Source organism: Colletotrichum gloeosporioides, assembly GCF_011800055.1.
Source record: "Colletotrichum gloeosporioides strain Lc1 chromosome Unknown consensus_54, whole genome shotgun sequence".
Classification (NCBI taxonomy): Eukaryota; Fungi; Ascomycota; class Sordariomycetes; order Glomerellales; family Glomerellaceae; genus Colletotrichum; species Colletotrichum gloeosporioides.
The window spans coordinates 1,161,483-1,178,245 of record NW_025544699.1 but is presented as its reverse complement, the minus strand read 5'-3'; the positions used below and the strand labels follow the sequence as shown (position 1 = coordinate 1,178,245).

General features: G+C 54.9%; 4 protein-coding genes across 4 annotated transcripts; 2 read left to right on the top strand and 2 right to left on the bottom strand.

Moving 5' to 3' along the window:
- Window positions 1-1,299: 1,299 nt before the first annotated feature.
- On the top strand, window positions 1,300-9,304 carry GCG54_00004830 (Adenylate cyclase; the record flags this gene model as incomplete). The annotated part of the gene is made up of 4 exons (XM_045404873.1): window positions 1,300-1,481; window positions 2,580-3,327; window positions 3,660-9,053; window positions 9,110-9,304. The coding sequence occupies 4 exons, from the start codon at window positions 1,300-1,302 to the stop codon at window positions 9,302-9,304; spliced, it is 6,519 nt and encodes a 2,172-aa protein (XP_045262816.1).
- Window positions 9,305-10,086: 782 nt separating this feature from the next.
- Window positions 10,087-11,954, bottom strand: GCG54_00004829 (Dol-P-Man:Man(7)GlcNAc(2)-PP-Dol alpha-1 6-mannosyltransferase; the record flags this gene model as incomplete). The annotated part of the gene is made up of 3 exons (XM_045404872.1): window positions 10,087-11,363; window positions 11,419-11,868; window positions 11,942-11,954. 3 exons carry the CDS (start codon window positions 11,952-11,954, stop codon window positions 10,087-10,089), a joined length of 1,740 nt encoding a protein of 579 aa, XP_045262815.1.
- A 715-nt stretch (window positions 11,955-12,669) lies between these two features.
- On the top strand, window positions 12,670-13,149 carry GCG54_00004828 (Protein transport protein YOS1; the record flags this gene model as incomplete). The annotated part of the gene is made up of 3 exons (XM_045404871.1): window positions 12,670-12,697; window positions 12,760-12,861; window positions 12,914-13,149. The coding sequence occupies 3 exons, from the start codon at window positions 12,670-12,672 to the stop codon at window positions 13,147-13,149; spliced, it is 366 nt and encodes a 121-aa protein (XP_045262814.1).
- A 598-nt stretch (window positions 13,150-13,747) lies between these two features.
- On the bottom strand, window positions 13,748-16,234 carry GCG54_00004827 (putative ubiquitin carboxyl-terminal hydrolase creB; the record flags this gene model as incomplete). Its single annotated transcript, XM_045404870.1, has 4 exons — window positions 13,748-15,797; window positions 15,847-15,860; window positions 15,932-16,081; window positions 16,196-16,234. 4 exons carry the CDS (start codon window positions 16,232-16,234, stop codon window positions 13,748-13,750), a joined length of 2,253 nt encoding a protein of 750 aa, XP_045262813.1.
- Between the last annotated feature and the right edge of the window lie 529 nt (window positions 16,235-16,763).

Below are 16,763 nucleotides of genomic sequence, written 5' to 3'. Positions count from 1 at the left end.
TGCGGGTCTCTCCCCAGGATTAAGACATAAAAAAGACAAAAGAAAAAAAAAAAAAAACGACAAGGACGAATGGAGTGCCACCGGGCCACGGCATACCTGAGAGATTATTGACGAGAAAGTCATCTCATTCCAACTGGATGCTACCTCAATCTTGTCCTAGTCATGTCTCCACGGCTACAAGGCGCAAAGGAATGAGTCTGAATACAACTATTCGAGGACGGGGATGTGTCCATCATAAATATTGCGTCGAAGTGTTTGTCCTGAGGTGGGCTTGAATTGTAAAGTCTTCACAAGTCGGGTACCTAGATAAGCCACTAGGCAAGACCGGACAAGGTACATGCGCATCACCAGCTGCACCACAACACCATCGTCTGCAAGGCATTGTGTTCGTGTGTATCTGTTGGTGTAATGGTAGTAGTAGTAGTAGTCGCAGCTTAGCGCTCGCAACTTGAAGTGAACCAACAGCTAATTAGCTGCCACCTACACTTTGCCTTCTCATGCTGCACGCACTCTAATTAGCTTGCGCTGGAACATACAATCCCTCTCACTCACTCGCTCATCTCACACTCTCTCTCTCACACACACACACACGCACGCACATACCTTCTGCTCCTCCTCCTTACCTAGCTGCCCGACCTTACCTCACCCAGCAGCAGCCTCTTTCGTCGCACGCAACGGACCTCCTCCGGCCCTACATTTCTGTGGGCTTGTCCCCCATCCATGCTTGCGCCAGCTCCATTCTTTCCCGCATCTCCTCAAACCGTATGCGACATCGAATAACATCCATCACTTGTTTTGTTGCGACTTTGCGACTACGAAACCCCGTTTCCATTCCATTCGCTGCGACAAGCACCTCAACAACATTCACATCACCCGCCGCCCTCGACTTGCTGCTGCTGCTGCTGCCGACTTCAATAATGACATAATCGAATCAACATTTTGTCTTTCTCTGCCCGCCGGCCATTCTGCTCCCGCCAGTCTGTTTCTGCGCCTTTCTCTGCTTCTATCTCTCTCTCGCTCGCTCGCCCCCCGACGCCGGTCCCTGTCCACAGCCCGCCGCCCGAGTTGTTTCTCCATCCACCTCGTCTCGCTTCGCCTCGCATCTCCATACTATCGCGAATTATCACGACCCCGCCCACTTAGTCTGCCCTATCCGTACCAACCTCGTTTCCCGTCCTCACCCGCCCGTCCTGGTTGTTTGCGTCCGCTCTCCGTTACTGCGCGACTGCCATCTGCCTTTCCCCCCGCCGTTGTCGGGAATGACATGGCTCTGCGCCCTCATGCGACGGCCTGGCGACAATGACGAGGAATGAGGCCGGCTCGCGCTTCAGCTCGCTTACGAGCACCAGCACCGACAGCACCCGATCGTCGGCCACTGTCAAACCCCAACGGCCGTCTTCATCGTCGGCGGCATCGACATCGACATCGCGCAAGGCGCCTATGCGACTGAAGACGGACGACAATGGATCCATCGCACAGAAGTGAGTGTCATGTTCCGTACTGTACTGTACTGTACTGTCGTTGTCATGTTCATGCCCTGCTGCTTGCTCTCTGCCCCGCCCCGGTCCCCCTCCTAGTCATTCCGTCAATCAATCAGTCCATCATCCATACCATTCCAGACATGCCTCTTCCCACAAGTCAGTCAGGCCAGCCCAGTCAGTCGTCCAGCCGGCCCGGCAGCGGCAGCGGCAGCCCCAGCCCAAGCCCAAGCCCACTCAGGCAAGGCAGGTCTACCTTATCCACAGTCCCAGAGCCCACACAGTCCACAACCCGAGTTCGTTCCTAGTCCCCAGTCAGTCCATCGCCGTCAACCTTGCTCTGGGTTTGGGGCTCCTCTTCCACGGCGCCCCTCCAAAACCAAGATATCCACCTACGCAATACAGGGCAGCCTCCAGTCCTGGCCTGGCCGCTGTCTGTTGTCGTCCTCTTCGTCGCTTGTCCCTGGCTGGCCGGCCCCTGCCCCATTCATGGCGCCTGTTGCTGCTTGTCTGCTGCAACAGTGCAACCGCTGAAGCGAGTGTGTGGTGTCCCACCACAGCTTTCTTACGCTCGCCGCGGCCGTCGTCCCGAAACCCAGTCCTGGGCGAGACACTTTTGGTGTAGCTTAGGCTTCTTTTTCTGCCCTTTTGCTGCAACTGAACTGAACTCGGCCGGTGCAGCCAGCAAAACTGCTACAGCAGCACTTCAGCTCTCTCGTACAGCTCCCCCCTCCCATCACACCCCTCCCAGGTCTTCCCTCGTCCCCTCCAACAGGCCTGCTAGCGACCCTGAATTCCCTCTGGCACCCCCTCCCCTCCCTTCACGTCCTCCCTCCTCATCGTACTGCCCCCCCTCCATCGAAGTCGCCTCCGCCCTGGCCCCAGGCAAGCTTTGTCGTCGTCGCTTCGTCGGTGGAGCTTTCTGCTGTTTTCGATCCCTCCAGTCCAGCCCAGTCCAGCTCGACCCGAGATAATCTCACTCGCTTTCCTTCGTCTCCCCTCCATGTTCCTTCTTTTGAATGTTTCTGCCCTGACGCCCTGACGAATGCGCCCATTGCTGACTGGTCCCTGCGTTCCACCCCCGTCTAGATCCTTCATCAGTGACTTGAGCCCAGCCCAAACCTCTCCAACCCACGCATCTGCGCCGCGCGGAGCATTGTCGCCAGCTTCAACAACATCCAATGTCTCCTCGTTCCGAGATCACCACCGCCTGAGCGACTTCGCCAACTACCGCCGAGACCTGGCCGTGCTAGAGACCTCCGGTGGCCGTCTTCCCTCCATCCAGCAGCAGCCTCCAACGGCCAATCCCTCGTCGACCTCACAAGTCGCTCCCTGGATGTCGCCCTCCAACGGCGGTGCCACCGCATCCACCCCCCAAAGCCAGCTCAACACCACCTTCTACAATGATTCCAGCGACAACCTATCCATTGCCTCTCAGTTGTCGCCGGGCTTTCGTCCGCCCACGAACCGAATAGCCCCCCAGTCGTCCGGAAGCCAGGACTCGCCTGACGCTGCCTACTTCGGAGACGAACGCCGGCCCTCGTTAGCTAGTATCACGACACTGAGCAGCCAAGGCTCCAAGACGAGCATTCGAAGAGGTGGATTGCAAAAATTACAGGGCTTCTTTGGGGAGGAGTTTCCAGGTCGAGACGGGTCGGAAAGCAGCTTGCATTCAAGTTCGGGAAAGGACCGCTCGCGTTCCTACAGCCACAGCCGCCCTACCAGAGATCGCAACTACTCCAACGCGACCGACCACCAACGAGACCGAGAAGGTTCGCCTTCCTCTTCAAGGCCGAGGACCCCTGTGCCCGCACCAGAGGTTGTACCTTTCCTCTACCAAGAGGCTGATGTGAGTAAACTCCCCGCATCCGCATCCTCCTGCTGTTGTTTCGTTCTTGACTTAATCGACTTTTTGGGGGGGCGTTTTTATTTTCTTTCTGTTTTCTTTTTTTGATTTTGTCGTTGGCATCCCCTCCAATCCGTTGTAAACCCATCAAAAGAATCCTTCCCGAGCTTGCCTCGCACTCATCCGCATTTCCGTACCCTGGGCGCCACTATCACGCATGCGGGTATTGCGCCGCATCAAACCATAGCCTTATCTTATCTTTTATGCCCCTTCGTGCAGTGCCAGTGCATACAGCCTGTCCTCCGTCGAGTCAAGCCTGCTAAACTTGCTTCAAGGATATTGCCAGGTACGGCGAGGCCCCAGTCAGAGACATTTTGAGCGGCCCCGACCGCGAACGTTACATGAACAACGAAAATCCCAACAACCCGCAAAATCCACCAAAGACCTCCTCATCAAGTCGCTCCGGCCATTCAATTGTGCATCTGCCTGGCCACCATCACCGCCATAACAGAAGCATTGATGATGGCAGGGCGCTCCGGCCAACTGTAAGCAGGGAAGATTCTCAAGCGAGCTTGCAGGTGCAGAATCCCCGCGAAAGAGGCGGTTCCGCGGCAACCGTCATGTACCCTTCCAATCGAACCCGCGCCCAAAGCCCGACACCGAGCGGCGGCTACTTCAGTTCGAAGCACAATCCTTCCGTCGACGGCTCGACATCGCCCGGTGGCCAGCAAACCCATCATTCGAAGAGAAACATTTTAAATCGATTGCGGGGGAGGAACAAGGATAAGGAAGATGCCACGTCTAGGCTGCGTGAATTGCCCGGGTCGACCAGGTCTTTGGCCGCGAAGCCATCACGACCTGATTTCGCCCGACCAGAGGCACCTTCGACCTTTCCACTCGCCTACGCAGGTACTGAGCCTGGCCCCGATCAGGACCCAAGGATGGCCGCGGCCGCGTACAACAACCAGCGCAACCAGCAGACGTTCAACAACAGATTCCCATTTTCGAAGAGCAAAGGACGCCAACAACGATCAAATGACGTGGAAGAGCAGATCGGCCCGACGGATAGGCAAGCAGGCCAGGGCACCGGCTTCTTCCTCGATACGAATCTGAGCGACATGGAAGGCATCCTAACCAAGCCTCCAATGCTGACGCCCATGGATACCACCTTTGTCACGAATATCCCCGACAAAGTTGACGTGGCTCCTCCGGTGCCGCAGAAGAATGACGCCTTCCCAGGAGGGCCCAATGGCTCCTGGAATGCACCGGACAGTTGGGCTGTCCGTCGTAACACAGAGGACACGACTTACCAACCCCCGGATCTCGACGACATCGGCAGTCCGCCTCGCCCCGAAGAAAAGATGACACCCTACTGCATCCGAATTTTCAGATCCGACGGCACCTTCGCGACCCTCTCCATGGCTTTGGATGCCAGCGTCACCGATGTCGTCTCTATGCTTATTAAGAAAACGTATGCCACGGACGGCCTGGAGAATTACCACATCATCCTGAAGAAGCACGACCAGATTCGTGTCCTCGCTGCACCTGAGCGCCCGCTTTTGATGCAGAAGAGGTTGTTGCAGCAAATCGGTTATGAAGAGCGAGACAGGATTGAGGATGTGGGCCGTGAAGACAACAGTTACCTTTGCCGCTTTATGTTCTTATCGTCGAGAGAGAGCGACTTTCACTCGGTTACCAACGACCTCGGCCTCGGACGTATACAAAAGTTCAATCACGTTGACTTATCCGGACGCAACCTAATCACAATCCCTATCTCGCTCTACTCTAAGGCTTCAGAGATCATTTCACTGAACCTATCTCGTAACCTGTCATTAGACCTTCCTAGAGACTTTATCCAGTCATGTCAAAACTTGAGAGACATCAAGTTCAACAACAACGAAGCCCGCAGGCTACCCCCGAGTCTTGGAAAGGCTGCCAGACTGACATATCTGGATGTCTCGAACAACCGGCTCGAGCAGTTGGATCATGCGGAGCTGCATGGGCTACATGGCATTCTTAAGTTGAACTTGGCCAACAATCGTCTCAAGGCTCTTCCCCAGTACTTTGGCGCCTACAGGTCACTGCGAAACCTCAACATATCTTCCAACTTTCTAGAAAAGTTTCCCCTCTTTCTTTGTGAGGTGGAAAGCATGGTGGAGCTGGACCTCAGCTTCAACACAATTAGCAGCCTGCCCAATGAGATTGGCAAGCTCCGAAACCTGGAAAAGTTTGTCATTACCAACAACAGACTATCGAACTCTTTGCCCGATTCTTTCCGTCAACTACCCAGCCTTCGAGAACTGGACATCAAGTACAATGCTATTACCAGTATCGACGTTATCGCCGCATTGCCCAAGCTCGAGATTCTTTCCGCGGATCACAACAATATTTCTCAGTTCATCGGCTCATTCGAAAGGATCAGAAGCCTCAAACTCAACTCGAACCCCATCACCAAGTTCGAAATCATTGAACCGGTCTTGACTTTGAAGATGCTCAACCTTTCCCATTGTCAGCTCGCAAGCATCGACGAAACCTTCAATATGATGTTGAATCTCGAGCGTCTCGTCTTGGACAAGAACTATTTTGTGTCCTTGCCTGCACACATCGGAAACCTCAGCCGACTGGAGCATTTCAGCATCGCCAACAACAACGTGGCTGAGCTGCCAACCTCGATTGGATGTCTCACGGAACTCCGAGTACTGGACGTAAGAAGAAACAACATTCGCAAGTTGCCAATGGAGCTTTGGTGGGCGAATAAGCTCGAGACGTTGAATGCGTCTTCCAACATCCTGGAGAACTTCCCCAAGCCTGCCTCACGAGCACCTCGGGCTGCAGGCGAGGAAGCCCAAACCCCTGCTGCTATGAATAAACCCAATCCTATGAACAGTCTCCCTCAGCTACCTATTGAGGAGATTCCAGATTCCAGGAGGCCGAGCGGGAACTCCTCATCAACCTTGCTTAGCGTCGGACCTTCTCCAGTGCCCGGCGGTGCAGACAGGAAAAGTTCGGTCGTGTCAGTCTACGGCAAAGGCGGCAGAAAAACATCGGTGGTATCTAGGTCGACGTCTCAAGGCACGGTTCAGACGATGACGCCGCCATCTGTGAGGAAAGACTCGACTTTGACATCGAGGCTCTACACAACTTTCGCTGGTTCTTTGCGAAACCTTTACCTGGCAGAGAACAAGCTTGATGACGAGGTTTTCGACCAGATCACCATGCTCAACGAATTGCGCGTGCTCAATTTGTCGTGGAATTATATTAATGATATGCCACAACGATCAATCAAGAGCTGGCCGCAAATGGTGGAGCTTTATCTGTCTGGTAACGAGTTGACAACCTTACCGGCCGACGACCTCGAGGATGCTAGTCTTCTGCAGGTATTGCACATCAACGGAAACAAGTTCACCAACCTACCAGCCGACATTTCCAGAGCTAAGAAGCTGGCGGTGTTGGATTGTGGCAGCAATTCCTTGAAGTACAACATTTCCAACGTTCCCTACGATTGGAACTGGAACCTGAATCCCAATTTGAGGTATCTCAACTTGTCAGGGAACAAGCGCTTGGAGATCAAGGCGGCCAATCCTCCCTCCACCGCCTCCAACCGCGACGATTCACTCGCTGACTTCAGCCGGTTGCTCAATCTGAGAGTTCTGGGTCTCATGGATGTCACACTAACACAACCCACGATTCCCGATCAAAGCGAAGATCGCCGTGTGCGAACATCCGGATCTCTTGCTGGACACTTACCGTACGGTATGGCCGACACCCTGGGCAAGAATGAGCATCTCTCGACCATTGATCTCGTCGTGCCTCGCTTCAATTCCTCAGAGACTGAGACGCTACTTGGTCTCTTCGACGGCCAAGCCCTCTCCAGCGGCGGTTCCAAGATTGCCAAGTACCTTCACGAGAACTTTGGTCACATCTTCAGCATGGAGTTGAAGGGCCTCAAGACACGTCTTAACGAGACCCCTGTTGATGCTCTCAGACGTGCCTTCTTGTCACTGAACAAAGACCTTGTCACCGTTGCGATACAGCACAACGAGGAGCGCTCTCAGAAGGTGCATAGGGGCTCTGCGCAGCCGGTTGTGCTCAGTAAGGAGGACCTCAACTCTGGCGGCGTTGCGACCGTGGTGTACCTTCAGAATACAGAGCTCTTCGTAGCGAACGTCGGCGACGCCCAGGCTATGCTCATCCAGACGGACGGCTCCCATAAGATTCTCACCAAAAAGCACGATCCCGCGGAACCTACCGAGCGTCAACGTATCCGCGAAGCTGGCGGTTGGGTATCTCGTAATGGCAGACTCAACGACTTGCTGGAAGTCTCTCGAGCTTTTGGCTACGTTGAGCTCATGCCGTCCGTTCAGGCCGCCCCCTACGTCAGCAGCATTACCATTCGAGAGCAAGACGACATCATCTTGATTGCCACCAGGGAGTTTTGGGAGTACTTGGACCCCGCGTTGGTCGTCGACTTTGCTAGGCAAGAACGCGGCGATCTGATGCGGGCATCACAGAAGCTTCGTGATCTCGCAATCGCCTATGGCGCCACCAACAAGATCATGGTCATGATGATGAGCGTGTCTGACTTGAAGAGGAGAGTCGAACGATCCAGACTTCATCGTGGGCAGAGCATGTCTCTGTACCCCTCAGGTGTTCCCAACGATCTACAGCAGCTTCCGCGTCGTGGCAAGAGGAACAAGGGTGACGTGCTGGACTCAACATTGCAGCGACTCGAAGCCGAGATTCCAGCGCCTACTGGCAACGTGTCTATCGCATTTACCGATATCAAGAACTCTACCACATTGTGGGAGATGTACCCAGCTGCGATGAGATCCGCCATCAAGCTGCACAACGAGGTGATGCGCAGGCAATTGCGAAGAATCGGCGGTTACGAGGTCAAGACTGAAGGAGATGCCTTCATGGTGTCATTCCCGACGGCCACCTCGGCACTATTGTGGTGTTTTGCGGTACAGATGTCGCTGTTGGATGTCAACTGGCCTTCCGAGGTCCTCAACTCCGTCTCTTGTCAAGCACTATATGACAAAGACAACGCCTTGATCTTCAAGGGTCTTTCCGTTCGCATGGGTATTCACTACGGCGAAGCCGTCAGCGAGATGGACCCCGTCACCAGGCGTATGGACTACTTCGGACCCATGGTGAACAAAGCTTCCCGTATCTCGTCGGTTGCTGATGGAGGCCAAATCACTGTTTCGTCCGACTTCATTTCGGAGATCCAACGTTGCCTAGAGAGCTACCAAGACACGGACAGGAATGTCTCGACAGGTTCTGAAGACACGTTTGATGATGACCAGGGCTTTGCTACTACGATACGGAAGGACTTACGGTCTCTCAGCTCCCAGGGTTTCGAGGTGAAGGAGATGGGAGAGAAGAAGTTGAAGGGTCTTGAAAACCCGGAAGTGGTGTACTCGCTCTACCCACACGCTCTTGCGGGACGCATCGATCACCACCAGCAGCAAGAGACTCGCGTCGAAGTTGATAAGCCCGCTATCTTGCAGGCTGGTAGCGAGTTGGCGTTCGACACTGAGTCTATTTGGGCCTTGTGGCGCGTCAGCTTGAGACTGGAGATGCTGTGCAGCTCGCTGGAGAACGTGTCTGGCCGTGGCTTGCAACCCCCCGAGACGGAGCTTTTGGAGAGGATGAAGCATCGGGGGGGTGAGGTGACGGAGCGATTCCTGCTCAACTTCATGGAGCACCAAGTGAGCAGGATAGAGGTGAGTTCTGTTTGCGAGAAGAATCTGTGTGATTTGTCGCTAATAATCCTTTCTAGACTTGCGTCACTTCACTGTCACTTCGTCACATTGCTATTGGCTGTGCCCCTCTGGAACAGCTAGAGGATATGCGGGCGCCTATTAGCGATATTCTCGACCAGGTCGCCAAGCAGATGGCCGAGCTAGCGAGATACAAGGCCCTCTACGGCGAATTGAGCGACTCAGACCACGGTAGCGACACGGAGCAAGAGTAAGCGCAGCGAGCCTTCGTGATTCATGATTCTCATGCGGCGGCATAACTTATATATAATATACCTACGGCGTACGACGGATTCCGTCCACATCAACCTAACACCTGGATACCCGATTCTTTCAATGGGGATGCATACGGCGCTCTGATATACTTATTCCATATCTGTAAGATGCGATTACGACACTGAAACAGCCAGCGAGAAGCGGATTGGTGCCTGGTTTCTAGGCTTGGGGTTGCACACCTATTGGGTTTTACTGGTTCAGGAGGATTCAACTCGGAGATGACAATTTTGGTCTTCGGGAACAAGGCTGGACGAGAGAGAGAGAGAGAGAGCACGGGACTGGTGTGTCTGACGCGACGCCCGCTCTGTTCGTCCTTGTTTGTGTTTTGCGTGCGTAGGCGCGTGGTAGGGGGCAGGGGGCAGGCTAGGTTGCAATGAGCACGGCGGTTTCGATTGAAAACGGAAAAAAAAGTGTGCACGTGTACGTGTGTTGTATTGGTTCGCATTGGAAGCAGACGGGAACAGGATACTTGTAGAGTTCCTCGGGGCATTGGATACGCGGGGTTTAAAGGCTGGTTACGAACAGCCGTGTGGTAGGATAGTGTTTACTCTTTTCCTTTCCCCCTTTCACAAGAAGCCGAGCTTAGAGCATGGCATTCATCAAACGTTCTTATTCCACCTTTGGTGATTCATTGTTGTGAGGCTCGCTTTCTTTCTTTCTGAAGGGAGCCCTTGGTCTAGTGAATGCAATACAAATGTGACGACGCTCATGAAATCGACGTTTACTGGGACACAATCCTCGCTCCGGAACCCGCGTCCTTGACTCTCTTCAAGATGCGGATTCTAGGCTCCATCCGCGGCCCAGCCCACCAGCCACCAGTCAATGACCTGGCCTTGTCGCGAATCTTCTTGACCCACAAACCTCTGCCGAGGACCTTCTCTCCTTCCTCGGTGTCCTGTTCCCCGGCTACGACGGCACCAGGCTTCAGGATCTCGATCCCAGCGTACCCCTGCACGACGCCGACAGTCTCCCACTGGCCCCCCTTGACGGACGCAGGGTCCTCGGCAAGCACGTAATCGAACCGCGACCAGAATGCCGGGTCCGCAAGGACGGACTTGTCTTCCGTCTTATCAAAGGTCATGACCGGCACCGCGGCGGCCGTCGTCGCGTCGCTGTTGAGGCTGTTCTCCAGAGCGCGCGAGTGGGGGTTCTTGGGCAGCCCGGCCGGGTTCTGCCCGAAGAGGGTGACGCCCGTCATGCAGCTCAGCACGTCCGTATGTACGGCCGTCACGGAGGAGCTGGCGGGGCTCTTGCCCGGTGAGGGGCCGGAGCCGACGAGGGCGTGGAGCTGGCGGAGGGCGTCGCCGCCGGGGTAGTTGAGGGAGGAGAGTAGAAGCATGCCGGTTGAGGCGGCGAACGCGGCGAGGATGCTGAGACAGAGGGCTGAGGAGGCGAGGGCGAAGACGAGAGACTTGGTGCGACGGGCGAAGATGTAGTTTGCGCCGAGGGCGGCCGCCGCCGTCAGGGGCGGGACGGCGTAGAAGATGAAGCGGGCTTCTTTGTGAGGCTGGATTGAGTAGATTGCGATGAAGAGGAGAGAGGGGATAACGAGGCCGCGGGCTACGTTGGATGTCCCTGGCTGGGTCAGAGCTACGGGGATGAGGAGCATGAAAGTCAGGGGGTTGACGAGCAGGCGAGGGAGAGCGGATGTGAAGTAGAAGTGCCACGGCGAGACACCCCAGTTGGAGGAGGAGCCGAGGACGGCATTGTAGTAGAAGCCCCAGAGCTCGGGCCAGAGGGGCTTCTGCCAGAAGTACGAGTCCAGGGGCACTGAGACGACGAGGGCGACGGTGAAGCTCACTGCGAAGGGACGGATCAGGCGCGGGATCGTGGTTTGCGACGTCAGCAGGAGGTAGAGGCCCGTAGTGGCGAGCAAAAGGGCGACTTCGGAGCGGAAGATTGCGGCGGCGAAGACGAGGAGGGAGACGGCAACGCGCTGGCGCGGGGATGAGATCCGGGGATTAGGATGGGGGAGGAGGTTTGCAGAGGCGAGAGTTGCTTTCCGTCATGTTAGTTTTACTGCGGCAACGATAATCAACGTAGGAGTACTCACTCAACGCGAAGGCAAACATGTTGGGCAACGTTCTCGACGCGTAGAAAATGACGTGAAACTGGCTAGCAAGCAATAAAATCCACCACCGCTGCACATCTAAGCCCAGCCCCTTGCCCAGGCTGCGAGCGAAGAGGACGAGCGCAGCAGCATTTGCGAGACCCAGTAGCAAGCGGACGACGAGTTGGGCGTGTGCGAAGCCGACGAGAGATACGATGGGACCGCCGATGCCTGCGAGGAGGACGGGACCGACGAAGGTGCGGGGAACGGCGCCGGGAAAGTCAAAGTGGTCGTAGGAGGCGCGGAAGCGGGAAGCGATGTCGCTGGTTGGTGTGCCGTAGACGAGAACATCGTGAGTCGCTTGGATGTTGAACGATTCCTCTACTTTTGTGTCTGGGGAGAGGAGTAGATGGATGGTGATTAGAGAAGGGATGAGTCCCAGAAGGACAATGTCTAGTGCCGTGTCAGTCTTGTTTGTTTCCAAAGTTTGAACAGGAGGGAGGATGCGTGAAGGAGCTGTAGATACCTAGGAGCTTCATTGTGAGCGCGTCAAGGGGTGCGTGTACTTTTAGGGCGGGAGGTACTGAGAAGGGAAGGAATGAGAAGAGAAGGATTGTGAAATGTGGTTTATTTCATATCTGTACTGAGGAAAGGAGGATCGTCAGGAGATGCAAAAAGTCCAAGTTGTGAAACGATTTGCCCTGTGCTCCTTTTCATCTCAATGCCTTCCGAGTTTCCTGATGATATTTCTCGCGAACTTGGAGCTCTCATTCAGGCAGGACAGGTCAGGTTCACCGATTGAAAGTGTAAGCTGTCGTCTTGCACCTACCCACCACAGCTCTGAGTGTCCGTGCACGGCCCAAAGACATTCATGCAATGCAAGCAATTGGAGCCCAGCAGCGAGCGGCAGGCACACACAGCAGCTGTGGACAGCTTTCCTCCCCCCCAAGGCGGTACCTGAATTAGGCACCCTACTGGCAGTAGGCACAGGCACCCTACTGGCAGCAGGCACCACAGACAGGGATCATCGGAACGGATCAAGTCCATCTCCATCACGCATTGGAGCCAAGGTAAGCTCCAGGTCTGGACAGCGAAGCGCAGCGCGCAACCACCATCACCACCTGGCCCCAAATTCCCAAGCTTCGTCTTGCTGGATACTGCCCCTTACCCCACGATCGCAACGAAACCAGCCCTCCCCCCTAGAAAGCCTTCTTTTCCACAACAAGTTGGCTTGCGCCCATAACCGCCGTTAAGATGTATATCCTAGGAAACTTTCTCTACAGTATGCGCACACATCCCTCGCCATTTCAGAGAGCTTGCGCTAACCACAATAACCCCCTCCAGTCGCTGTCCTCCTCATCAACGCCATCGCCGTCCTCTCCGAAGACCGCTTCCTCGCGCGCAGTACGGCCTTCCTCGTTCCCCCCTCCGTCTACCCTCCTTGGAGTACAAGCGGATGCGCAAGACGAACGGCTCAGCTAATGACCTCCCGAAACAGTCAACCTGTCCCCCTCGTCCTACGACCCAGCCTTCGGTCAGAGCACCGATGCGAGTGTTAAGGCCAAGATCATCAACCTGATTGCCAGCGTGCGGACGCTTATGAGAAGTACGTATACCATACCCGCCAGACTGATTGGGAGCTTCGGGAGGCGAGATGCTGACGTCCCCCACTTTGCAGTACCGTTAATAGCGATCAACACCCTCATCATTTTCTACGAGCTCATCCTCGGATAGACGGACGAAGACCCGGCGGATCCGCTTATTCTTTGTGTATATCAAACGGCTTGGACCTTTCACAGCATGGCATCATCGTAACGAACTGGCGTTGGGGGTTGGCAGCGGGTGGTTTTGGTCATCGAAGGGGCATCACTGCCCAGGAAATTAAAAACAACACGGCGCGGCAATATAATGTCATGATGTTGAGAAGGGCAAATGCTTTGCAACCTTATTCCTCGGAGGCTGCCTCTTCAGAGGATTGCAGCTCTGGGTCTTGAATCTTTGATACCGTCTTGCGCTATCATACAGTTCGGCGTGGTGTTGTCAAAAGCAACGCTCATGACTCCATCAAATGTGGCCTTGAACCTAGTCGCCCTCATTATGTGAAAAAGAATATTATCCAAGCTAACCGCACCATGCTCGGGTATCTGCTCGCGCCCAGAGTTTCCTCCGTTGGAGCCGTTCGTGGGGCTGGTCGCAACCTGCACCAGGGCAGGAAGCGATGTACTGTGTCCATCGTACAAAACAGCTCCCTATCGACTCCTTTTTTGTGATATGTACTAAGGAGAAATTGAAACCTTGAGGTGAGTCGTCAAACAGTATTTAATGCGCCGCCTCATGACAGCAGGTTTCCGCTCTTCTTCCTGCCTAGATTGAAACTGAACCGCTCTCTCAGCTCCTTGGGCTTGTCTGCGTGGTTTGCTGCGCCATCGGTGCCATTATGACCGTTCTCTGTCGGCCTCGGTGATTCAGGCTTATCCTTGTCCTTGCTGAGAAACCCGAAGCTCTTTCGAGTCATCGACTTGCTTGCCCGGCTAGACCTGTTGAGGAAGCTCGTCGTGCCAGAGGGTTCCTTCTTCTTCGGTTCTTGTTCTTCCGCAGTTTTCTTGCTTAACTCCAGAACCTGGCGCAGCTCGTCCTGTTCCTTTTGATAAGCTTCTCTCCGCCGGGCGTGACTCTCCCTTCGTTGCCTCTCTTCCTCTTTCGCCTTGTCCTTTTCAGCCTGCTTCCGGGCCTTCTCGGCAGCCTCTTGCTCCTTCTTCTCCCGCTTTTTTTCATCCTTTGATTTTTCGTTCTTGGCTGCCGTGTTAGATCTGGTGATGCCAACAGGTATCGCAGGAGCAGCGGGTGTGGGCGGTACCGGCGGGACCTCTGGCGCATCCACTTTACCGGGCGCAGTCTGAGCGTGAGAAAGTCCGGGCATCGGATCACGCTCTTCAATCGGGCTCACGGGCTGTGTAAACTGCTTGGAAAGAGGTGCAGTGCCGTTCGGAGTGCCATTCGTACCGTTGACCTGGCCGTTTTCCTGTGCGACGTTTGCGGTTTCGTTCGCGATCTTAACCTCCTCCGCACCCTCAGCCTCCATCTCCGCCTGCACCTTTTCGAAGGTGGTTTCTTGGTAGAAGAGAACATACGCGCAAGCCATGCCGGGCTTATCGCCAAAGAAGTTGCGAACGAAGTGCTTGTCGACCGGTTCCACCATCTCGTCGTCAAAAAGGACCCAACCACGGTCCTTGGTCTTGATGACTGAAACATAGTGGCCGTGATAGGCATTACCTCCGATGTGAACTACAACAGCGTACAGTTCGTACATTCGATCCGGGTCCTCGGCGTCATCGGTGGTGTTGAACATGCGAAGGTGGTAGGGATACACGACTCGGTGGAAAAGCTTCTGCAGCCGGCTGTAATCCTCGGTATACTTGAAGCGCTTTAGGTGCAACGCCAAGACCTTGGGCAAACGCTTAATCTTCATTCGCTTTTCAGCCTCCTGAAGACCGCCGCAATGATCGCAGTGAAACTTATTGCGCTCGCAGAGCATTTCCTCGGCAGAAAATTTGCGTAAACATGACGTTACTGATGAATGCTCATCCAAATCGATGGATAGGTCCAGAAAAGTCTCGTCACGTTGTGAGGCCGTCTCACAAGTCAGACACTTTGTTTCCGACGTCAAGACTCCCTCGAAAATGTCGTGAACCCAGCCGGTTCCAGGAGAACCCATGCCGTTGACAGGGCGATTGATGAGGCTCGTGGCACCAAGAGCATTCTCCACTGATTGAACCAAGCCGTCCCTATTTTCAGCCTCTCGCTCCTGGATCCGCCTGGCGTTGGTCTCGACGTTGGATATGACGTCGTTCAAGACCAGACCGTAGAACTCATGAGCGTCCTGATGCATGGAATTTCGAAACATTTCATTGTCTCTCTTGAAAATTTCGAGGAATCGCTGCGGGCTGAGCACGCCCGTTCTGGTGTTGCTCTCAATCAGGGCCTGGAAGATGTCTTTGAGCCCGGTGAAGGTGCATTCCTCCATCCCGTATGCTGAGGGGTTTTCCTGGGCCAGCTCCAGAATCGGGCCCTTGATCATCGCCTGCTTCTTCTTGTATTCGGGCGAGTCGGGCTTGTCTTCGGGACGTGTGCCAGGAGCGCCTGGTGGGGGCATTCCTGCGGTTATAGCTTGTCTGCGCTTCATCGACTCCGAGGCACTCAGGCCTTTCTGTTTCGTGCCTGGGGCATTTGGGGGTTCTTTCGCGACTGGCGGACGGATGGTCACGTTGACCTTCGGTCGTGTTCCGTTGGGGGTATCGGTAGGCGACAAGGGCGGATACTTGACGACATGGTCTCGAAAGGATTCGGAGTAGAAGAGCGCTTGTACAATCGAGTTGCAGTAGCTATACAAAGATCAGCGAAAGAGCCGGGAGAAGCGACAAAGTGGCATACCAGGTATTGCCAAACTATACGATTGATCAGCATTCGTCGTCTCGGAAAAGCCGGTGCAGACACCGGTGGGGTTTGGAGGACTTACATTCTCGAGGCCGAAGAACTTGTCGGTGCCATCTTCCCTCAATGGACCAGCGTTCTGTAGCATCTTTTCCAAGGGGGTAAGCTCGGGAGCTGGCTCCTCCTTGCCGGCTTTTTTGCTGGGCGCATCTTTGGTCGCTGGGCTTGTGGTTGTCTAGAAAGCAGGCACTCTGTCAGCAACGGCGAAGTCGCGCAAAGGCCAGCATGTGAGAACGGGACGCGGCGGCGGAAAGGGCGCGGGCTGAATTCCAAGGGATTTGGTACGCACATTTCCCGCATTCTTCAGTTTGTTGAAGAAGCCCGCCATGTTGGCGACTTTTGTCGAAGGCTGGTTAGAGAGGGCAGCGGGCGAGTTACGGGGTGGTTGTCGGTGGATTATTCGCGCGAGACAAGCTCACGGGGGGGCGGGCAAAGGAAACGAAGTCAAACATGCGATAGACAATTGGGCTCGGGTTGAATGATATGGCTATGAGTGAACTGCGGGGAGAGGTATATTGGAGGAATCGGGCGGATTCGAGCGGTGCGCGCGACTGTGGCGCAGAGTAGTAAGGGTCGCTCGGGGATTCGGCCGAAGAGTTGGTGGTCTGTGGAGGGACAAGAGAGGAAGAAGAGACGTCAGGGGAGATTGGATGCCAACGGCGGTGGAAGCATCTGCCTGGACAAAGAAAGATAGACCAAGCCGTGTTGGCAGCAAGTAGGGAAATCGTGAGGAAGGAGGAGAGAGATTGGCAATGCGGGAGATGGAGAAAGCAGCAATAACGGCGTACGCAGAAGTAGTTAGGTAGACTGGGTGTGAGAGGGATTTGGACTTGGGGACCTGGGGTTGGTGGTACCTG